At 42.2% G+C, this 24,521-nt stretch overlaps 1 protein-coding gene across 2 annotated transcripts in view; it reads left to right on the top strand.

Moving 5' to 3' along the window:
• Positions 1–24,521, top strand: part of lamb2 (laminin, beta 2 (laminin S)) — a 73,783-nt gene that overhangs the window by 23,148 nt on the left and 26,114 nt on the right. For both annotated transcript variants that reach the window (XM_060938185.1, XM_060938186.1), the window contains exons 3-17: positions 2,198–2,367; positions 2,479–2,614; positions 9,551–9,624; positions 9,715–9,903; positions 10,016–10,079; positions 12,458–12,660; positions 12,790–12,910; positions 12,999–13,187; positions 13,282–13,461; positions 14,596–14,708; positions 20,039–20,118; positions 20,205–20,340; positions 20,481–20,639; positions 20,720–20,847; positions 21,102–21,231. In XM_060938185.1, the coding sequence (XP_060794168.1) occupies positions 2,198–2,367; positions 2,479–2,614; positions 9,551–9,624; positions 9,715–9,903; positions 10,016–10,079; positions 12,458–12,660; positions 12,790–12,910; positions 12,999–13,187; positions 13,282–13,461; positions 14,596–14,708; positions 20,039–20,118; positions 20,205–20,340; positions 20,481–20,639; positions 20,720–20,847; positions 21,102–21,231 (2,072 nt within the window). The remainder of the gene's footprint in view (positions 1–2,197; positions 2,368–2,478; positions 2,615–9,550; positions 9,625–9,714; positions 9,904–10,015; positions 10,080–12,457; positions 12,661–12,789; positions 12,911–12,998; positions 13,188–13,281; positions 13,462–14,595; positions 14,709–20,038; positions 20,119–20,204; positions 20,341–20,480; positions 20,640–20,719; positions 20,848–21,101; positions 21,232–24,521) is intronic.

Here is a 24,521-nt window from a genome sequence, read left to right as displayed (position 1 = left end):
ATACTGCATCAATTACAGCATCATGGCTGTGTAGAAGAAGGGTCCGGGTACTGAACTGGCCAGCCTGCAGTCCAGATCTTTCACCCATAGAAAACATTTGGCGCATCATAAAACAGAAGATACGACAAAAAAGACCTAAGACAGTTGAGCAACTAGAATCCTACATTAGACAAGAATGGGTTAACATTCCTATCCCTAAACTTGAGCAACTTGTCTCCTCAGTCCCCAGATGTTTACAGACTGTTGTAAAGAGAAAAGGGGATGTCTCACAGTGGTAAACATGGCCTTGTCCCAACTTTTTTGAGATGTGTTGTTGTCATGAAATTTAAAATCACCTAAAATTTCTCTTTAAATGATACATTTTCTCAGTTTAAACATTTGATATGTCATCTATGTTCTATTCTGAATAAAATATGGAATTTTGAAACTTCCACATCATTGCATTCCGTTTTTATTTACAATTTGTACTTTGTCCCAACTTTTTTGGAATCGGGGTTGTACTTCCTTATTACCCAAGTGGAGGAGTTTCAGTATCTCGGGGTCTTGTCCACGACTGAGGGCAGGGGGGAGCAGGAGTTGGACAGACGGATCGGGACAGCGTCAGCAGTGATGCGGATGCTAAACCGGTCTGTTGTGGTAAAGAGAGAGCTGAGCCAAAAGGCAAAGCTCTCAGTTTACTGGTCCATCTATGTTCCCACCCTCACCTATGGTCACAAGCTGTGGGTAGTGACCGAAAGAATGAGATCGCGGATGCAAGCAGTTGAAATGAGTTTTCTCTGCAGGGTGGCTGGGCTCTCCCTTAGAGACAGGGTGAGAAGCTTGGTCATTCGGGAGAGACTCAGAGTAGAACCGCTGCTCCTCCGCATCAAAAGGAGTCAGTTGAGGTGGTTTGGGCACCTTGTTAGGATGCCCCTTGGACGCTTCCCAGGGGAGGTACTCTGGGCATGCCCCACCGGGAGGAGACCCCAGGGCAGACCCAGGACACGCTGGAGAGATTACATCTCTTGGCTGGCCTGGGAACACCTCGGTATTCCCCCGGAAGAGCTGGTGGAGGTGGCCGGGGAGAGGGAAGTCTGGGCTGCTCTGCTTAGGTTGCTACCCCCGCGACCCGGACCCGGATAAGTGGCAGAAAATGGATGGAAGGATGGATGGATGGATATTACCCATGTCTGATGTTTAGCCCCTATCGTTGTGTTTAAAATATAGTATGTATGTACACTGATCAGCCATAAAATTAAAAATATTGACAGGTAAAGTGAATTACATTGATTATGTTGTTACAGTGGCACCTGTCAAGGGGTGGGATATATTAGGCAGCAAGAGAACAGTCAGTTCTCAAAGTTGATGTGTTGGAAACAGGAAAAATGGGCAAGCGTAAGGATCTGAGCAACTTTGACAAGGGCCAAATTGTGATGGCAAGATGACTGGGTCTGAGCATCTCCAAAATGGCACATCTGGAGTATTCCCAGTATACATTGGTTACTACCTACCAAAAGTGTTTCAAGGAAGGACAACCGGTAAACTAGCGACAGGGTCATGGGTGTCGAAGGCTCAATGATTCGCATGGGGCACGAAGGCTAGCCTGTATGGTCCAACTCCACATAAGATTTACTGTAACACAAACTGCTGAAAAGATTAATGCTGACACCTTTCTGTTTTAGCCAGTATTGACTTTATCAGAAGTTTGTGAAAAACTGCTAAAAACTGCTGAAAAAGTTAATGCTGGCTAAAACAGAAAGGTGTCAGCATTTCTGTTTTAAAAACAGAAATGTACTATTTTGGAGATGCTCAGACACATCTAGCCATCACAATTTGGCCCTTGTCAAAATCGCTCAGATCCAAAGTCACTCAGATGTATATGTAAACTTTTAACCTTTACACTTTGTTGTAGGCTTTTTTAAGTGTACCCCAGAGGGATAACAGAGAACATTTTGAAGTTTGTTTGTTTAGTTTTTCAAAAGGTGTGTGAACCATGTGAAGGTTTTAGTTTTAAACTTTTTTCTTTCTAAGAACAACATGGCTTTAACTCTGAATGGTGTTCAAATAAGGTCAATTGTGCATAAAATCCTCAATAAATTAAAAGCTACTGCTTTTGGAGAAGAACATAGGTTTGTAGATTTGAATTTGACCTGGTGTTTTGCTTTGGTTGGCCAAACATTGTCACTCATTTGATTTTCTCTCCATCTCTATGATTCAGGCTTGATAACCACTCTTGCTCAAGAACCTGATTACCCCCATGGATGTACTCATGGAAGTTGTTACCCAGCAACTGGTGACCTCCTGGTGGGTCGAGAGAAGAACCTGAGAGCTTCGTCTACTTGTGGCCTCACAAAGAGAGAACCCTACTGCATCGTTAGTCATCTACAGGTAAAACTTTGGCCACTTCCTGTTTGACCTCCCAATATTCTGGCTAGTGTAACCACATGGAGCTTGTTGATCTTTTAACCCTTAAGACTTCCAATATATGGCCTTATGTAGGAGGAGAAGAAATGTTTCCAGTGCGATTCACGCAGACCATACAATTCTGTGTACAACACCATCAGTCACCGTATCGAGAATGTCATCACCAGCTTCAGACCAGACCACAAGAAGTGCTGGTGGCAGTCTGAGAATGGTGAGATCATCAGTGGTTTGATTTTGCAGTTTAAAAAAAAAAAACATGCTCTTTGATGTTTCGTCAAAATTCTCAGAGTAAATATACACAACTGGACAGTATATTAAGATTTAGAGATGCTTTCATGAAAGGCACAGAATGAAGTGATGAAGTGATTTGGTGTACTTGTGAAGAAATCTACCAACTGCCACCAGGATTGCCTCAGCCATCAACCACTATAAACGCAGCTGACTGGCAGGCATCCACACTGAGCACATATGAGATGTATTATTAGAACAGTAATGTTCAAAGCAACCTATTAATACTGTTAGAAGGGCCAAGAAAGTGTTCATTTGCACTGACATATAATATGTAATATAGATTAAAGAATGCCGCGTGGGTTTCCTCCGGGTGCTCCGGTTTCCCCCACAGTCCAAAGACATGCAGGTTAGGTTAACTGGTGACTCTAAATTGACCGTAGGTGTGAATGTGAGTGTGAATGGTTGTCTGTGTCTATGTGTCAGCCCTGTGATGACCTGGCGACTTGTCCAGGGTGTACCCCGCCTTTCGCCCGTAGTCAGCTGGGATAGGCTCCAGCTTGCCTGCAACCCTGTAGAACAGGATAAAGCGGCTAGAGATAATGAGATGAGATGAGATGAGATTAAAGAATGAAACAAATATTTTTAAAAAATTAAAGCAGAGAAGAGAGAGTGTAGAAACAGCAAAGAAGGACAAATTCAAAGAAGAAATGTCCATGTCCAGCAAATCACCCGAATTCCATAGTCCCCAGACTTACAACTGATCTGGGCTCTGGTTCAAGGTCACTAACTTATTCTTTATCTTGGCAAAAGCTATAATTTTACATGGCTTCAGTTCATGGACAAAGAAACGAGCTGAACGAAACTTTATAAACATTTTCTCAATATAAATCCTCATTATGTTAACATTTGTATTAGACAGGTTACCAAGCCTGTTGTTGTGCTTCACTCATGAGACTAGAGAAAACCTCTGACTAAGGATGGACATTTAGTCTATGAAGTTTGAAATGAGGGTTTGTGTAACATTGCATTTGGGTATATACTTTGTTTGTTTTTGGCAGCTGTTGGTTTGCAAGAAAATACTTTGTGTTTAAGGTTGGCTATTTAAACGCATTAGGCAAAAAATATTAAGCAGTAGCATGGTCATTTGTGTTTGAGTATTTTTCAAAATTCCATGAAAAGAGTGCTTGTGTTATTGATTTAGATTTGATCAAATGCACAAATACAGTGGTGCTTGAAAGTTTGTGAACCCTTTAGAATTTTCTATATTTCTGCATAAATATGACCTCAAACATCATCAGATTTTCACACAAGTCCTAAAAGTAGATAAAGAGAACCCAGTTAAACAAATGAGACAAAAATATTGTACTTGGTCATTTATTTATTGAGGAAAATGATCCAATATTACAGATCTGTGAGTGGCAAAAGTATGTGAACCTCTAGGATTAGCAGTTAATTTGAAGGTGAAATTAGAGTCAGGTGTTTTCAATCAGTGGGATGACAATCAGGTGTGAGTGGGCACCCTGTTTTATTTAAAGAGCAGGGATCTATCAAAGTCTGATCTTCACAAAACATGTTTGTGGAAGTGTATCATGGCACAAACAAAGGAGATTTCTGAGGACCTCAGAAAAAGCATTGTTGATGCTCATCAGGCTGGAAAAGGTTACAAAACCATCTCTAAAGAGTTTGGACTCCACCAATCCACAATCAGATAGATTGTATACAAATGGAGGAAATTCAAGACCATTGTTACCCTCCCCAGGAGTGGTCGACCAACAAAGATCACTCCAAGAGCAAGGCGTGTAATAGTCGTCGAGGTCACAAAGGACCCCAGGGTAACTTCTAAGCAACTGAAGGCCTCTCTCACATTGGCTAATGTTAATGTTCATGAGTCCACCATCAGGAGAACACTGAACAACAATAGTGTGCGTGGCAGGGTTGCAAGGAGAAAGCCACTGCTCTCCAAAAAGAACATTGCTGCTCGTCTGCAGTTTGCTAAAGATCACGTGGACAAGCCAGAAGGCTATTGGAAAAATGTCTTGTGGACAGATGAGACCAAAATTGAACTTTTTGCTTTAAATGAGAAGTGTTATGGTTGGAGAAAGGAAAACACTGCATTCCAGCATAAGAACCTTATCCCATCTGTGAAACATGATGGTGGTAGTATCATGGTTTGGGCCTGTTTTGTTGCGCTGGGCCAGGACGGCTTGCCGTCATTGATGGAACAATGAATTCTGAATTATACCAGCGAATTCGAAAGGAAAATGTCAGGACATCTATCCATGAACTGAATCTCAAGAGAAGGTGGGTCACGCAGCAAGACAACGACCCTAAGCACACAAGTTGTTCTACCAAAGAATGGTTAAAGAAGAATAAAGTTAATGTTTTGGAATGGCCAAGTCAAAGTCCTGACCTTAATCCAATCGAAATGTTGTGGAAGGACCTGAAGCGAGCAGTTCATGTGAGGAAACCCACCAACATCCCAGAGTTGAAGCTGTTCTGTACGGAGGAATGGGCTAAAATTCCTCCAAGCTGGTGTGTAGGACTGATCAACAGTTACTGGAAACGTTTAGTTGCAGTTATTGCTGCACAAGGGAGTCACACCAGATACTGAAAGCAAAGGTTCATATACTTTTGCCACTCACAGATATGTAATATTGGATCATTTTCCTCAATAAATAAATGACCAAGTATAATATTTTGTCTCATTTGTTTAACTGGGTTCTCTTTATCTACTTTTGGGACTTGTGTGAACATCTGATGATGTTTTAGTTCATATTTATGCAGAAATATAGAAAATTCTAAAGGGTTCACAAACTTTCAAGCACCACTGTACAGCTTCCATTTTAGAACTGACACACAGTGCGCACACCAACAGAGTTTTGTTCATGTACATGAAGGCTTTTTTTTTTTGTCTTAATGAGCTGTTTTATGGTACGGGAGGCTTTAAGGAACATGGAAAGTCAAGAGTTGACAGGAAATGGTGGCTATTTTTGCATGGAGTCACCATGGTGTCAGTGCTACTGCAGTGCATATGCAGTTTAATGAACAGTAGATTACTTGTCCAGTGCATGCACACTCATACAAGTGAGAAAAAAAACCAGCTTCTGATGGAGCAATTGAGCAAATAAGTAAAAACTGAGCAAATTATGCCACTTGTCTTTTGCCAGAAACAGGTGCTTAGTAGTACTGGATGAGTTTTTCTGTGTGTTCTTCCTCAGCATCGAAAGCTCAAGGTTATAATGGCTCTCTCATGTCGTTAACTGTTAAAGCTTTTCAGTCAGTCTTTTTTTCTTTCATATTCAGCCCAGCCTTCACTCCCCACAGTCTCTTATTCTTTTGAGGCTTCATTACACTCCACCTCTCCTTTCCCTTTCCTTTTCCTTCCTCTTTAGCTGCCAGTTGTGAGGCAGGTTTGGTGAAATGTAGCAGACCTACAGACTCCTGCAGAATCGGGATAAGAGATAAGGTTAAAGTGCTGCTGCTGTAATAGAATATGACGCACACAACGCGCTGCCTTTCTTGTTCACCACCTCTCCCTGACTTTATAAATAGAAAGTGTGGTATGAGAGAGCTGATGTCCAGTAGAGATGAAAAAACTTTCACATGGTAACAGCAGCTTTATTAAAATTACTGTACTTTATATAACCCCTCTATTCTACAGCCCCTGATTTATGATCAAACTTACAGGATGTTAAGTAGTCTAAGCTATTTAGCTCCTTGTGCATCAGAATAGTGCTTGAGCTTGTTGGGAATCTTACCTTACTCACCAGCAACTTTAACAAGAACACTGAAATCCATACAAATTCACGCTATTATCCAATCGATCATGCGTCAGCAGTGTCGTGTATAAAATCATGCAGATGAAGGTCAAGAGCTGCGGTTAATGTCCACTTCAAATATCAGAAAGAGGGGAAAAAGGTGACTGACTTTGACCTTGCCATGGCTGTTGGTGCCAGTTGGGCTGCTTTGAGAAACTGATGAGCTCCTCAAACTCAAATATCCACTCTTTGTCCATGGTGAGCAGAAAAGACCTGTGCCCTGGTCGTTTTTGCTTGTTAGAGATAACAAGATGAAATAATAGGCAAGAGCAAAAGTGGGATGTGTTATCATTTAGTATGTGTATTGTTCTCCAAACAGCTAATCTGCTATTTTTGCAGTAACACTACATTTTCACCATGAGGTCTATTAGATTTGAGTGGAAATTTACTTTTATAAAATACACAAAATAATAATATAAGTTAGATATTAGTGACATGCCAAGATTTATAAATACTAAAATTCAAAATTGCCTCCTTTTATTTCTTACAAAATATAGGGTGGGTGGCACGGTGGTGTAGTGGTTAGCGCTGTCGCCTCACAGCAAGAAGGTCCGGGTTCGAGCCCTGTGGCCGGCGAGGGCCTTTCTGTGCAGAGTTTGCATGTTCTCCCCGTGTCCGCGTGGGTTTCCTCCGGGTGCTCCGGTTTCCCCCACAGTCCAAAGACATGCAGGTTAGGTTAACTGGTGACTCTAAATTGACCGTAGGTGTGAATGTGAGTGTGAATGGTTGTCTATGTGTCAGCCCTGTGATGACCTGGCGACTTGTCCAGGGTGTACCCCGCCTTTCGCCCGTAGTCAGCTGGGATAGGCTCCAGCTTGCCTGCGACCCTGTAGAACAGGATAAAGCGGCTAGAGATAATGAGATGAGATGAGATGAATATAGGGTAAGTATTGTTACACCCATTTTACACAATTATAAACCAATGTGTATATACTCTGGGGATGTGATTCTGATATACCCAGGTTTGTCCCCACCATTTTTGGGGACTATGGACTAAGTGGAGTCGACAAATATTTTATATTATAGGTAGTTGCAAAAGCCGATCCAAACTTAAGACCGATTTGCACTACTATTTTCTCAAGGAGGTGTCTTTAATAAAATTTCTTCTGAGATAAATCTTGCATCTATACAACCATAAATAAACACAGCACAATTATCTTTCTTTCTTTCTTTCTTTTCATCTGGGTCTGTCAGGGTCACAGGGAAGCTGGAGAGGCGGGATACACCATGGGCAGCTCGACAATCTAGTCACAGGGACTGACACAGAGTCGCAGGGACTAACAACCTTTCACACTCACATCTATGGGAAATTTAGAACAGCCAATTGATCTAATCTGCATGTCTTTGGACTGTGGGAGGAAACCAGAGCACCTGCAGGAAACCCATGCAGGCAAGGAGAGAACATGCAAACTAAACACAGAAAGGCCCCAGTCAACTGTGGGGTTCAAACCCAGAACCTTCTTGCTGTGAGGTGTCAGTGCTAACCACTGCACCACCGTGCTGCCCTTTCTTTTCCAAACATGTGCCTTTAATAAAGCACTTATTTAGATACCCAGTAGAATCTGAGAGTGAACAATGAATAAGCCAACAAAGGTTAGGTATTTGTTTAGGTAATTGAGGTATTTGATTTGTTAAATTTTTCCTCATGTAACAGCCAATAGTGGGTAAATTTTTACTTAGAAAAAAAATCTAGCATGTGGTATTGCTCTGCTCATATTTTATTTAAAATATATTTTTAATTATTTAATTTTGCAATGGATAATAATAAGGCATGCTCTCCCTGTGTCTGTGTGGGTTTCCTCCGGGTGCTCCGGTTTCCCCCACAGTCCAAAGACATGCAGGTTAGGTTAATTGGTGGCTCTAAATTGACCGTAGGTGTGAATGTGAGTGTGAATGGTCGTTTGTCTCTGTGTCAGCCCTGCGATAACCTGGCTACTTGTCCAGGGTGTACCCCGCCTTTCGCCCGTAGTCAGCTGGGATAGGCTCCAGCTTGCCTGCGACCCTGTAGGACAGGATAAGCGGCTACAAATAATGGATGGATGGATGGATAGATGGATAATAGGAAGCATGCTTGCTATATATACCAGTCACAAGTTTGGACACACCTTCTAATTCAATGTTTTTTCTTTATTTTTATTAATTAAAAGGCACGTCATGTCTTAAAGTAATAATGGATGTCATTTCTCTTTACTTAGTTGAGCGGTTCTTGACATAAAATGGATTACTACAGTTGTGGAATAGGGCTATTTACTGTATTTTTATTATTTACTATTTACTGTTTGATGGTCACAAATACATTAAGAAGGCAAGAAATTGCACTAATTAACTTTTGATGAGATACAGTTGTTAATTGAAAAGCATTCCATGTGACTAGCTCATGAAGCTGGTTAAGATAATGCCAATAGTGTGCAAAGCATCATCAAGGTAAACAGTGGCTACTTTGAATAATCTAAAATATGAAACATTTTTCAACACTTTTTTGTTTACTACATAATTCCATACAGGTTTCATATGTTATTTCATATTTTTGATGTCTTCAGTATGGCTCTACAATGTAGAAAATAGTCAAAATAAAGAAAAAAAAAACTATGAATGAGTATGTGTGTCCAAACTGTTGACTGGTACTGGTCATGTATACATACACTGTTGTGTATATGCATACATACACATATATAATTGGTTGAATTGATTGTGTACTTGGGCGGCATGGTGGTGTAGTGGTTAGCGCTGTCGCCTCACAGCAAGAAGGTCCGGGTTTGAGCCCTGTGACCGAGGGCCTTTCTGTGCGGAGTTTGCATGTTCTCCCCGTGTCTGCGTGGGTTTCCTCCGGGTGCTCCGGTTTCCCCCACAGTCCAAAGACATGCAGGTTAGGTTAACTGGTGACTCTGAATTGACCGTAGGTGTGAATGTGAGTGTGAATGGTTGTCTGTGTCTATGTGTCAGCCCTGTGATGACCTGGCGACTTGTCCGGGGTGTACCTCGCCTTTCGCCCGTAGTCAGCTGGGATGGGCTCCAGCTTGCCTGCGACCCTGTAGAACAGGATAAAGTGGCTAGAGATAATGAGATGAGATGACATGATTGTGTACTTTCCTCCTCAGGCAAGTCTGATGTTTACATTCAGTTGGACCTCGAAGCAGAGTTTCACTTCACTCACCTCATCATGACTTTTAAGGTATGATTAGATTCACATTGCTATTTTTTCTTCTTCTGTTTCGCAAATGGATCCATCATAAACTTTCTAAAAAATGTAATCTGTTTGCAGACATTCCGTCCTGCAGCCATGTTGATTGAGCGATCTGCAGATTTTGGACGTACCTGGCAGGTGTATCGCTACTTTTCCCATGACTGTGCATCGGACTACCCTGGAATTTCTCAGGGGCCACTCCGCAATGTCGATGATCTCATCTGTGAGTCACGTTATTCAGACATTGAGCCATCCACTGAAGGAGAGGTGAGAACAGAGGAGGAATAAGTCAGTCAGCCAGTAACAGTTTCTTTTCTATATTTTTATCAGTGCATTTTATTAATTTATGTCATTCTGTGTCACTACCCTTTCCTTCCAGGTAATCTTTAGAGTTCTGGACCCTGCTATCCGAATTGAAGATCCATACAGTACTCGCATTCAAAGTGAGTCAAGTTCATAACTTACAGATTACAGCTAGCTAGATTCTGTTTCTTTCTTGTCGTTCAGTTACAGTACAACACATTTTTAATTTCATCTTTTGAAAATCACTGCCTTCATGTTTTTACAATTCCATCTGGTTCTTGTTTGGTCCATTCATGAGCAGAATTCTATTCAGATATCCAGTGCTGTCCATTACAGCGATTCCCTCAGTGTAGGAGAGTGGCAACGTACAGTAATATAGGGGTGCCAATGAGAAAAGCAGCTGTTTCCTCCCACTCAGTTTGTCCCTTGTTATTTCAACTGGCCTGACTTAACTAGGTTCCCATGAGCAGATTTTTCCATGTTGTGGTAGAGGTGTGTTCTCTCCATCAGAAAAGCTCACTACAAAACTCTGGACATTTTTTTTTAATTAACTGTTTTTGTACAGTACATGCAAATAATATGTATTGATAAAAAAATGAGCAGAAAATGTGTGGTAGTATATATAATTAGTTGGAAAAAGCTTTCTTTTTTTCTACAAGGGGACAGTATGATATATTGGTCATACTGTTGATCAAGGTGCCTTCAAATGTAAGGGTCATTGATAAATATATTCTTATGCAATTCAAATTATGTAAACAGTATTATTAGTGAGGGGAAATGTTGTGCAGGAGGGGTAGACCTTGGTTAATGTGAGATATCTCTCACAGCCTCTGACACAGTGTAACTTGCATTATAAAGAGTCTTGTTTTCATCAGTCATGGTCCATGGAGCAGGCATTTTGCAATGTGAACATAATGATAAGCTCAGCTAATCCTGCATGGGCACACTAACAGAACCAGCTTTTCTGCTTCTGTTTTGACCTACATCTGTATTTTAACCATCTATCTGCTTTAGAATTTTTGGCCCCTCCTGATACATTTTTAACTGATTCTCCCTCATGGTCATTTAATCTGTTAATACATTGCAGTGATAGACCATATGATACAAAAATGTGATGATTTCGGGAAAAGAGGTTGCTAACACCCCCCCCAATAATTTCCAGGAATAGCGAGATGCTGTTGTGTCAATTAACAAGTGGATGATGAACAGATCAGTGTTACCAGCACTCCCATCCCGTAGTGCATATGTGCATTAATACATGAGGAGGAAGTGGGGGTGTGAAGACTGATGCATCTCACATGCTGTCTTCCTGAATGGAAAGAACAAGCTGTGTACAGTAGCTATAGCAACTCTGTTTCTCGCTCATTTACCTCCATCTGCAGTCATGCATAACACACACACCTTGCATGCTGGATTCTCTCGTATACTCCCTCGCCTGTACAGCTCCTCCAGATGTTGAGTAATCATGTGATGAGCCTAATTATTGAGCCTGTAGTAGAGTGCAAACTCGTAGCACTAAACAGTCTTCCTGTCTACATCTATAATTAGTCATTTGGTAGAGATGCTCTTATCTAGAGAAACTTAGAAAAGTGGGGCGGCACGGTGGTGTAGTGGTTAGCGCTGTCGCCTCACAGCAAGAAGGTCCTGGGTTCGAGCCCCGGGGCCAGCGAGGGCCTTTCTGTGCGGAGTTTGCATATTCTCCCTGTGTCCGCGTGGGTTTCCTCCGGGTGCTCCGGTTTCCCCCACAGTCCAAAGACATGCAGGTTAGGTTAACTGGTGACTCTAAATTGACCGTAGGTGTGAATGTGAGTGTGAATGGTTGTCTGTGTCTATGTGTCAGCCCTGTGATGACCTGGCGACTTGTCCAGGGTGTACCCCGCCTTTCGCCCGTAGTCAGCTGGGATAGGCTCCAGCTTGCCTGCGACGCTGTAGAAGGATAAAGCGGCTAGAGATAATGAGATGAGATGAGAACTTAGAAAAGTGCAAACAGTTAAAGGCACCTTGCTGTGGAATACTGTAAGTATTCATATTCTGAAAGATTAGAGAATAATGCTCATTCATTCAAGTGCTAGACTGATCTAGTTGGTAACTAAAACAGAGAAGTGAGGATCTATACATCTACCGTATGCATTAAGAATAAATACAAAAAAGTTCAGAAAACATATGGCTAATAAAAGAAAAATCAATATAAAGAAGTAAGGGGAGAAAAATTCAAAATGCTTCTGAAGAGGTAGGGTTTTAGAGCTTTGTGTAAGGAATGAACACACTGGGGAAGCTTATCCAACCATCACACTTGGCTGTCCAAGGCTCCAAACCACCAGGAAAGAGTACAGAAAAGCAACAGGCTCAGAGGTTTGGAAAGAGCTTCAGAGGTTAACTGGGGAACTGCATGGTTTAAAATTTTCCCATGTGGGGTTGAACAATGGTGTGATGTGATTAAAACAAATCCAAAAGTATTACACAGGACATTAACTTGGACAGTAAACGATCGATATGATCTATTTTATGTCCCATACAGACCAGCTGAAAATCACCAACTTGCGTGTGAACTTTACAAAGCTGCACACACTGGGAGATGATCTACTGGACTCACGGATAGAGATCAACGAGAAGTACTACTATGCCATATATGAGCTAGTTGTCAGGGGCAACTGCTTCTGCTATGGCCATGCTTCTGAGTGTGCACCCATTGATGGGATAAGGGATGACGTCCAACTCATGGTGAGATGTTTAGACAGGGAAAGTACAGTACAATAAATGTATAATCTTTCAAGAATAATAAATTGTGTGGGTTTTTTAAAAATCTATTTCTAAATAGCTTCATGCCTTACTGCTTTTGTGTGTGGCTAGGTGCATGGGAGGTGTGTGTGTAAGCACAATACAAAAGGGTTGAACTGTGAGCAGTGTAATGATTTTCATAATGATCTGCCCTGGAAACCAGCTAAGGGTCGCAACACCAATGCCTGCAAGAGTAACTAAAACAACTTAAAATTTAACCTTTAGATCAGTAGTCTATATATGAAATCAGGGTTGAACTGTACTTTTTTCTTTTTCCACAGAGTGCAACTGTAATGGCCACGCCAACAAGTGTCACTTCGATATGGAGGTGTATCTGGCCACGGGGAACGTCAGTGGAGGTGTGTGTGATGACTGTCTTCACAACACCATGGGCCGCAACTGTGAAACCTGTAAACCCTTCTTCTACCAGGACCCGGTGAGAGATATCCGAGACCCCCATGTCTGTGTAGGTCAGTGTGACTATGACATTTAGTAAAATGTGAATATATCGTTAAAGTCACAGGTGTCTGTTGTTCACAGATTATCTCTTTTCTGTCTTTCTAGCTTGTAATTGTGACCCAGATGGCTCTGTAAATGGTGGTTTGTGTGATGGGCATGACGACCCCACTCTGGGCATGATTGCTGGTCAGTGTCGCTGTAAGGAGAATGTGGAAGGCCCTCGCTGTGACAGATGCAAGTCTGGCTTCTTTGGCCTGAGTGCTAACAACCCACAAGGCTGCCAGCGTGAGTACACGCAGATGTCTGCATAGTTTTCTCATGATTTTAGTCTTACATACCTAAACAGTCACGCAAAAGCGTCATCATACAGGACAGAAGAACTATCCTAGGAGAAATTAACCTTGAAAACGCTTTTTCAAACTGAATTTGTTTCCACCAAATCTGTAGCATATCACCAATTATCACCTGACGAAGGAAAGAAGGACCCTTCCCCTTGAAACATTGAAATTAATTGGAGTCTGAGTCCATCCGTCCATCCATTATCTGTAGCCGCTTATCCTGTCCTACAGGGTCACAGGCAAGCTGGAGCCTATCCCAGCTGACTATGGGCAAGAGGCGGGATACACCCTGGACAAGTCGCCAGGTCATCACAGGGCTGACACATAGACACAGACAGTCATTCACACCTACGGTCAATTTAGAGCCACCAATTAGCCTAACCTGCATGCCTTTGGACTGTGGGGGAAAACGGAGCACCCGGAGGAAACCCACGCGGACACGGGGAGAACATGCAAACTCCACACAAAAAGGCCCTCGTCGGCCAGTGGGCTCGAACCCAGGACCTTCTTGCTGTGAGGCGACAGTGCTCACCACTACACCACCGTGCCGCCCGGAGCCGGAGTCTAATGCTAAAAATAAGCATGAGACAATGCTGTACCAAAGCTGCACTTGTGTAGTTGTATCCAACTTTTACACTAATCATACAAGCACAATCAGACATGGCTATCACAACGCTGTGGTTGTGTGTACGTCGGTGACAAATAATTACATTGTAACCACTGAAAAAATAGGAACATCTCTGAAAGGACAGATGTAGGTCTAAACTACAAATACCATTATTAACTGAGAAATTCATGAAAATGTTCAACAAAAGTGTGTTGACAAGCTGTTAAACTTCAATTATAAGTTAGTTTGAATAAACAAGTTTTCTGTTCTCTTCTCTTTACTTGACATGTGCCAAAGTCATCGTGCATAATAATCACGCATATGATACAGAAGTGCTAACTAGAGACTGGGTTTAAAAACTGCTGGAGTGTCCACTTAAAGTGTAATCAGTATTGCATAATATGTTTATTTTTGTGGTGGATGATTAATGCACCTCCTTGCTCCAAGTTCTCACCTGTTTTTTTCTCTCGTCAGCCTGTAGGTGTGATCCCAGGGGAACAGTCTCTGGCAGGCCCCAGTGTGGCCCTGTTCGAGGAAACTGCTTCTGCAAGCGCATGGTCACTGGGCGTACCTGCAACCAATGCCTGGTAAATGCATTAGGGTTCACTCACATTCCAGGAAAAATATATGAACGCACTGATAACACTGTTTAAAAATGTATTTCTGGTTCGTACTGCATCTCCCGTTCAATAATTGTACAGAAGAAACTGCGCTGCACAGTTGTGCCTGGTGTCTACATTTAGCCCTCTGGTGTTGGTTTACATGGAGCTTAAAATCGCCAGCATGAAAAGAGATACATTCTGAGATAAGACGAGTACCAGGTGCCTTCCACATGCCTTCCATTCTCATCAGAAACCATTTAATCTGTGTGCCTGATTTACCTATCTGACATATGTCAGGACATCAGTTCTGACATTATTAATATACATATATTTAGGCACTGCCTAAAAGCGGAGCCCCCGATGAGTGTATGAGCAAAATATTTGCAAGGGCACAAAGTCAACCTGAATAGAATAATAATATTATAGCATATAAACCATTTATATTTTGCATCAATAACTTGCTGCATTGTCTTGTGACAGTGATAGCAATAATGAGATACGCATCGCAATTATGAATACATATTTATTCTTTTCTTTGATGCTGCATGCCATGTGCCAGAAACAACACCATGACATTTATTATGGTGTGACTCTGCTGGGTACCTAGTGGACAGCAATGAACCAGCGCTTTCACTTTACATCATTACTATATAGTTACGATCGAATATCAAACTTGATTAGATTAGATTAGATTAGATTAGATTAGATTAGATTAGATTAGATTAGATAACTTTATTGATCCCTTTGGGAGGGTTCCCTCAGGGAAATTAAGATTCCAGCAGCATCATTACAGATAAACAGTAGGGGTGTGCAAAAATATCGATACGGCGATATATCGCGATACTTTGTCTTCCGATTCAATATCGATACTCAAAATTTGAATATCGATATTTTTTCAAATAATAAAATCATGTTTCAGACGGGTTGTAAATCCAGTACGACTTCCGCACCTCCGCTCCGCGAGGTGTCGCTGTGCCACTACCTCACTGCAAGGCACTCTTCGTCTTCTCTTTTTTTCCCCGGCGGTTGCAGTGAGGGAAAAAAAAAACAACAGGCAAGCATGGCTGTTAACATTAACCTAGAGACGCCGCCGAACTTTAAGGCAGATGTTTAGAGGCACTTTGGATTCCAAAGGAAAGGAGAAAAAAAAAAGTGAGCCGGACAAAGAGAATGCACTTTGAAAAACCTGTTTCGCTCCAATTAAATTAATCAGGGATGCAAACAGCGCGCCTTTTGGCGGATGGCGCCTTTTTCACGGCTGAATCGCGCAGATCTGAATTTTTTTTTTTTTTTAGGGGGGGCGTTGGGGTGTCTGATTATAATTTCAAAGTAAATTCTGTATTAAAATTACTAAATAAGCAAATCCGTTACAGTCCATGAAACAGGAAGTATAAGGATGAGGAAAAAACAGTTTAAATCGGGAAGTTGCGCACATTTGTGCAGCCTGAGCGGCAGGACTGCGCAAATGTGCGCAGCTTCCCGATTTAAAATGTTTTTTCCTTATACTTCCTGTTTCATGGACTGTAACGGATTTGCTTATTTAGTAATTTTAATACAGAATTTACTTTGAAATTATAATCAGACACCCCAACGCCCCCCCTAAAAAAAAAAAAATTCGGATCTGCGCGATTCAGCCGTGAAAAAGGCGCCATCCGCCAAAAGGCGCGCTGTTTGCATCCCTGATTAAGATGCTCCAATTAAGATGCCCACTGCACTTTTCAATGTGTTTCAGACAGTGTGTTGTTCCTGCAAAATAAGCACAAGTTAAATGTTCTCAGGTATATGTTCTCAAGTTTACAAAGAACAAATTGATATTAGTGTTAGCACTGAAATGTATGTGCAGTCTGCAGTGCAAGTTTTAAGTTTTCATAAAACAATTTGATTCTGCTTGTTAAGCAGCACTGATGTGTCCATGCTTACAGAAAAGTTGATAATACTAGCACAGAAATGGGAATTTTCTGTATGTTGTAGTGAAGCAACTCTTGGTTTTGCCAGCAGTAGAATAGAGAAATATATGTCTGGCAAGAGTGTGTAGTTATGTATGTGAAATGTAACTTTACAGTGGTCAATAAATTCTGATTTTCTTCAGTGACACAGATATCGTGATGTGGTTGAAATTTCTTGCAATATATCGATTATCGCAGAATCGCTGTACCGTGATAATATCGTTATCGTGGGCAAAATATCGCCATAGTATCGTATCGTGAGGTATCTGGTGATACCCAGCCCTAATAAACAGAGAAAAAAAATAGAGGAAAACTTCTAGATAAATTAAAATAAATTAAGTATTTACATATACAGTACAAATAAAAAAGAATAAGATATGGGGAAGAGAGGAAAGGGTGGAGGAGGGAAAAAATTTTTGAAAAAGGGAGGGGCGGCAGGAGAGATATTGCACTTTATATTGCACATTATATTGCACATTGTCCGGTATTGCTTATTGTTAGGCTAGGCTACTGCTCCTTCCCGTCCTCTGTCCTCCTGTTATCCCTCCTCCCCCCAGAGAGGAGTTGTACAGTCTGATGGCATGAGGGACAAAGGAGTTTGAGTCTGTTCGTCCTGCACTTGGGAAGGAACATTCTGTCACTGAACAGGCTCCTCTGGTTGCTGATGACGGTGTGCAGAGGGTGACTGGCATAGTCCATGATGTTCAATAGTTTATCCATAGACCTCTTCTCTGCCACCGTCACCAGAGAGTCTAGCTTCATGCCGACCACAGAGCCAGCCCACCTGATCAGTTTGTCCAGCTTGGATGTGTCCTTCTTGGATGTGCTGCCCCCCCAGCACACCACAGTGTAAAACAGGACACTGGCAACCACAGACTGATAGAACAACCACAGGAGTTTCCTGCAGATGTTAAAGGACCGCAGCCTCCTAAGGAAGTATAGCCTGCTCTGTCCCTTCCTGTATAAGTGATTGGTGTTGCAAGTCCAGTCCAGCTTGCTGTCCAGCCACAGCCCAAGGTACTTGTAGGAATCCACAGCCTCCACCTCGACTCCCTCAATCAGAACTGGTCGTGACCTTGGTCTGGACCTCCCAAAGTCAATGACCATCTCCTTGGTCTTCGAGGTGTTGAGCTGCAGATGGTTCCTGTTGCACCACAGAGCAAAGTCCCTCACCAGGCTCCTATACTCCTCCTCTCTGTCGTCACTGATACAACCAACGATGGCTGTGTCATCAGCAAACTTCTGAATGTGACACAGCTCCGAGTTGTAGCAGAAGTCCGCGGTGTACAGGGTGAAGAGAAGAGGGGCCAGCACCATGCCCTGGGGTGCTCCGGTGCTGCTAATCACAGTGTCAGATGTGATGTCCTTCAGCCTGACGTACTGTGGCCTGTCAGTGAGGTAGCTGGAGATCCAGGTGACCAGGCAGGGGTCCACTCGCATCCTGTTCAGTTTGTCCTGAGGCAATAGGGGCTGGATGGTGTTGAAGGCACTCGAGAAGTCTAAGAAGAGGATCCTCACTGTGCCATTTCACTTATCCAGATGCGAGTGGGCTCGGTGTAGCAGGTAGAGGATGGCGTCTTCCACACCAACACCTGTCCGGTACGCAAACTGCAGACAGTCCTGGGCATGTTGCACCTGGGGTCTAAGGAGGCTGAGGAAGAGCCGCTCCAACGTCTTCCATCAGATGTGAAGTGAGTGCCACCGGTCGGAAGTCGTTCAGCTTGCTGGGCCGATTCTTTTTGGGAACTGGAACGATACATGATGTCTTCCAGAGGGTGGGCACTCTCCCCAGCTGCAGGCTGAGGTTGAAGATGCGTTGGAGTGGTTCACCCAGTTCAGCAGCGCAGGTCTTCAGTAGTCGGGGACACACCTTGTCCGGGCCTGCTGCTTTCTTGGGGTGACGCTTCCTCAGATGACCTCTGACCTGGTCTCCAGTAATGCATGGAGGAGTCTGTATTGAGGAGGGGGAGGAAGGGACTGCTGTGATGACTGGGGGGAGGTGTGTTGAGGGAAGAAGGAGAGATGGCTGCAGTGAGGGAGGGGGTGGGGGGGATGTGGGCTGGTTGAACTGATTGAAGAAGTCATTCAACTCATTCACCCTCTCCACTGTCCCCTCAACGACTCTGGTCTTTGTATTGTGGCCTGTGATGGTTTAAACACCTTCCCAGACCTTCCTCATGCTGTTTTCCTTCAGCTTCTGCTCCACCTTTCTCCTGTAGTTGTCCTTAGCTTCCCTCATGCAGCGTTTTACCTCCTGCTGTGCTGCTTTCATCGCCTCCCTATCCCTGCTCCTGAAGGCGGCCTTCTTCCTGTTGAGGACAGCTTTGACTTCCTGTGTTACCCATGGCTTGTTATTAGGGTAACACCGTACAGTCTTAGCGGGGGAGACCACGTCTGCACAGAAGTTGAGGTAATCCGTCAGACAGTCTGTCAGCCCCTCTATGTCCTCACAGTGTGGGCTAAGCAGCACATCCCAGTCCGTGATGTCAGCAGTCCCTGAGGGCATCTTCCATTTCAGGGGACCGCCTCCTGATGGAGCTAGTTTGATATGTCAAACAGTTGTCTGGTTACATCTGTCACATCCATACGCATTGGCATTCGGAGTGCACAGCACCATTAACATGCACCTGTTCCCAATCAGAGCGCAATCACAGCACCTACACATAAGGACTCTCAGTAACACACAGACTTTTTGAAGTATACGCTCTGTACCCTGTGTCTGACGTTACCAAGTCTTTTATTTTGTATTGGTTTCTGGTTTTGACCCTGTTTGTGTTTTTGGACTTTGATTATTGTATTACCTCTGATATCCTGTCTGTGCCTCGCTGAACCACTGCCTCTTTTTGACTTTGCCTTTGTCTCCATTTTGGATCTGTTTGCTAGCATGCTTTCAACAAAGCTCTTCCTGCATTTGCATCCTTCTACTGCCCTTACATGACAGAAATTGTCAATTGTCCAACAAGCTAGTAGACTAAAAAAATTGTTTTAATTGGTTTTATCTGAAACTGTTATGATTATATTCCATAAAATGTGTTAGTAAATAATCCCATGTTATTTTTTAGAAAGGAAATTAAAAATAAGCGCTGAATAAAAACCCATCTATCTTATGTAAATAAAGATACAAATTTTGTTGTCTGGTGGTCAAGTGTTTTTGAGATACATTGTCTTGCACTTACAATCCTGTGGTGGTACACGTGCATCGTTTTTACAGATGTCGTACGGGCACGAAAGCCATCAGAAATCAGGCCGATGTATTACCATATTCTCTTAAGTATGGAACTCCGCTATAAGTGAATAGATTTTATATTATATTCATTTCTGCAGTCTGTTATTCATAATTGTCTGTTATTCTTTATGATCTTCTCCTAGCCAGAGCACTGGGGCTTAAGCCATGATGCTAGTGGCTGCAGAGCATGTGAATGTGATGTAGGTGGAGCTATAGATAACCAGTAAGTGCTATGTTCACATGAAATGTGTGTAATAAACCTCTTCAGTGTATATGCAAATAACTTATATATCTCAACTTTTTTGCAAGGTGCTCAATGGAGTCAGGCCAGTGTCGCTGCCGCAATCACATGATGGGCCGCCAGTGCAACCAAGTAGAGAGTGGGTATTTCTTCATGGCCCTGGACTACTATATCTATGAGGCTGAATTTGCCAAACTTGGTCAGGTAAGAACAGACCTGAAAACAGACTAACTTACTGTCTCTTGAACTTTAATGCATATTAGACTGCCATGCAGGATTAAAAAATGCAACACATTTATTATAAGCTTTATAAGCAAAATTGTGACTAAGATATTCATTTGTAGGGATGCAGTGTTGAGGAGAGGGAGTGGCAGTCGGGTCGACCAGTTTCTTGGACGGGCACTGGGTTTGCACGAGTTCCTGAAGGAAGCAGTCTGGAGTTCTTCATCAACAACATTCCTTATTCCATGGAGTATGACGTTCTTATCCGCTATGAGCCTCAGGTAATGATCATTCTGCTATCTCATTAAACTGTGTATAAAACTAAATGCATACACAGTATATGTCCCTGTCTGGTTCATAGATGCCACAAGACTGGGAAGAGGTGCGTGTAAAAGTTATTAGGCCTGGTTCAATTCCCACCAGCAGCCCATGTGGAAACACCATCCCTGCAGATGATCTACTGACTGTCTCCCTGCCCTCTGGATCCAGGTCTTCTTTACACACACATATACTGCACATATCCTACTGAACTTTTATCCATGCATACAATTCATTAATCTTATAGAAATTTAGGAACAGGAATATCGAAATATGGTATGTATAGCCAAGCCAAACCAAAAAGTCAACTAGAACATTCTTCTGTCTTTCTTCTGTCCTTCATTATTTCTAACTGTGAGCATGGTGATTAGTAATTTTGACTATGGTCCTGACTTGTTTCCTATGGTTTATACATTGTTCTGCAGGTTCATGGTTCTGCCCCGGTCTGTGTGTTTGGAGAGAGGAGTGACGTATACACTCCGTCTGGAGTTTATCAGCTATGCAGACAAAAATAGCATTCCTGGCTTTAGCAATGCCAACATCCTGATAGACTCGGTAAGTAAAGATCATTTTGATGTACAACCCCGATTCCAAAATAGTTGGGACACTGTATAAAACGTAAATAAAAACAGTATGCAGTGATTGGCAAATCATTTTCAACCTATATTCAATTGAATACAATACAAAGACAAGATATTTAATATTCAAACTGATCAACTTTATTGTATTTTTGTAAATATACACTCATTCTGAATTTATTGCCTGCAACACATTCCGAAAAAGTTGGGACAGGAGCGTGTTTACCGTTGTTTCATCACCTTTCAACAAAACTCAGTACATACTTGCCAACTTCTCAAAATTCTCATGGGGGAGAAAAGTGCGTGAACAACATTTTCAACTGGACGAGGCTATGATGCGTGGTTGAAATGATAAAAACAGTGGATCCCAATTAATTGCAAACCATTTGAAATTTATACAATTAAAGAGTTTTTGAATTGTTGATATTGTTCTATCGATTACTATAGGTTATGGGATTCATGTATCAGGCATGAGATAGCTCAGAGTGAAAAATCTGAAATAATACTCTTGTCTTGAATTTTAATGTAATAACAATGAAAGGGAAGTCTTAAATCAGATTTTTAGCTGAAAAATCTCACGCCTGAATATTGTATACATACAGAGACCCACAGAAAAGAACACAAGTGATGCTTTAGAAGAATGTTTATAATTTCTTAAAATAGTCACAGTGAATGAAAGTATTATTGGATTGCATCAAATGTGTTTTCCTTCTGTAAGCTCATGTAAAAATACAGAGAACTATAATATCATCTCATCTCATCTCATTATCTCTAGCCGCTTTATCCTGTTCTACAGGGTCGCAGGCAAGCTGGAGCCTATCCCAGCTGACTACAGGCGAAAGGCGGGGTACACCCTGGACAAGTCGCCAGGTCATCACAGGGCTGACACATAGACACAGACAACCATTCACACTCACATTCACACCTACGGTCGATTTAGAGTCACCAGTTAACCTAACCTGCATGTCTTTGGACTGTGGGGGAAACCGGAGCACCCGGAGGAAACCCACGCGGACACGGGGAGAACATGCAAACTCCACACAGAAAGGCCCTTGTCGGCCACGGAGCTCGAACCTGGACCTTCTTGTTGTGAGGCGACAGTGCTAACCACTACACCATCATGCCGCCCCTATAATATCATATATAAATTAAGTAAAATTTTAATAAGATTTAACCAAATTAATAACAACTCAATTAAATAAATACTGCACTGTCTTAGTACTACTAAAATGCATCTCTCTCACCAAACACTCCAACAGAATTTTTAAAAAGCACTAGAAATGCTATCAGAATCCTATTGGAATGCATCAAAGGAATTTGCTCATTTGCAAACTTTGAAAGTTTTCAAACAAAATTTAAAAATGGCACTATAAATACTATCATACTATCAAAATATACTCCACAAAGAAATTCACTCGAATGCAAAATTTTAGTACTACCAAAATACACTCACTAATAATCTTTCACTTAAAACCTCAAAACTCTATCAAAATCAATCACTTTCCAGATAATTCACTTGTAAACTTTCACTTAAAACTTTCAAACATAAATTCAAAATAGCACTAAGACACGACCACACTATTCAAATACACTCATCAAACAAATTCTCTGTCATGCAAAATTTCACTAAACACTTTAGAAGTTGTACAGTTTGTTTCTATGGTATGAAAGACTAGTTTAATTTCACACTCAAATGTCCATTATATTCTGATTTAAGGTATCTTTACCTTAAAATGTGTAACTGGCTGGTCGAACATTTGCTTATCCATGGAAATTAATTCTCCCATGCAACCTGGTATTTGCATTCATATTTTTGCCGTTTGGTATTTGGTTTAGTGGCTATGATGAATGACTGCTTGTAAAAAATGTCGGACAGCCCGGGTGAATCCTACATTACGGAAGTGACTGTCGTTCTGTTCGTTGATTGTTTAAAAATCAGTTGACGTCAGCAGTGTTTCTCATACGATTCTGATTGGACATAATCAGGAATATTTTTAAATTGGCGGTGGGGATTTCCCAAAACTGGGAGATTATCCAGTTTTTAACAAATACAATCGGGAGGCGGAGGCTAAAATCGGGAGCCTCCCACCGAAATCGGGAGGGTAGGCAAGTATGTCAGTAAGCATTTGGGAACTGAGGACATTAATTGTTGAAGTTATGAAAGTGAAATTCTTTCCTATTTTTGCTTGATATACGACTTCAGTTGTTCAACAGTCCAAGGTCTTTGTTGTCGTATTTTGTGCTTCATGATGTGCCACACATTTTCAGTGGGAGGCAGGCAGGCCAGTTTAGCACCCATACTCTTTTACTATGACGCCCCGCTGTTGTAATGTGTAGAATGTGGCTTGAGATTGTCTTGCTGGAATAAGCAGGGACAGCCCTGAAAGTGTCTCCTGGTTGGCAGCATATATTACTCCAAAACTTGTATGTACCTTTCAGCATTAATGAGGTCTTCACAGATGTGCAAGTTACCCATGCCATGGGCACTAACACACCCCCATACCATCACAAATGCTGGCTTTTGAACTTTGTGCCAGTAACAATCTTAATGGTCCTTTTCCTTTTTAGCCTGGAGGATATTATATACATCATTTCCAAAAACAATTTGAAATGTGGACTTGTCAGATGACACCATACTTTTCCACTTTGCATCAATTCATCTTGGGCGGCACGGTGGTGTAGTGGTTAGCGCTGTCGCCTCACAGGAAGAAGGTCCGGGTTCGAGCCCCGTGGGCGGCAGGGCCTTTCTGTGCAGAGTTTGCATGTTCTCCCTGTGTCCGCGTGGGTTTCCTCCGGGTGCTCCAGTTTCCCCCACAGTCCAAAGACATGCAGGTTAGGTTAACTGGTGACTCTAAATTGACCGTGAGTGTGAATGGTTGTCTGTGTCTATGTGTCAGCCCTGTGATGACCTGGCGACTTGTCCAGGGTGTACCCCGCCTTTCGCCTGTAGTCAGCTGGGATAGGCTCCAGCTTGCCTGCGACCCTGTAGAACAGGATAAAGCGGCTAGAGATAATGAGATGAGATGAGATCAATTCATCTCAGATGAGCTTGGGTCCAGAGAAGTTGGCGGCATTTCTGGATGTTACCAATATATGGCTTTCACTTTGCGTGGTAGATGCAGCAACAAACTTTGTTTACTGACAGTGGTTTTCTGAAGTGTTCCCAAGTCCATATATTAATGTCCTTTATACAGTCATGTCCCTTTTTAATGCAGTGTCACTGAGGGATCGAAGGTCACGTGCGTTCAGTGTTGGTTTTCAGCCTTG

The sequence above is a fragment of the Neoarius graeffei genome, chromosome 13 (assembly GCF_027579695.1).
Source record: "Neoarius graeffei isolate fNeoGra1 chromosome 13, fNeoGra1.pri, whole genome shotgun sequence".
NCBI lineage: Eukaryota > Metazoa > Chordata > Actinopteri > Siluriformes > Ariidae > Neoarius > Neoarius graeffei.
The sequence above is the reverse complement of the archived record's forward strand: the minus strand, read 5'-3'. Positions and strand labels throughout refer to the sequence as shown.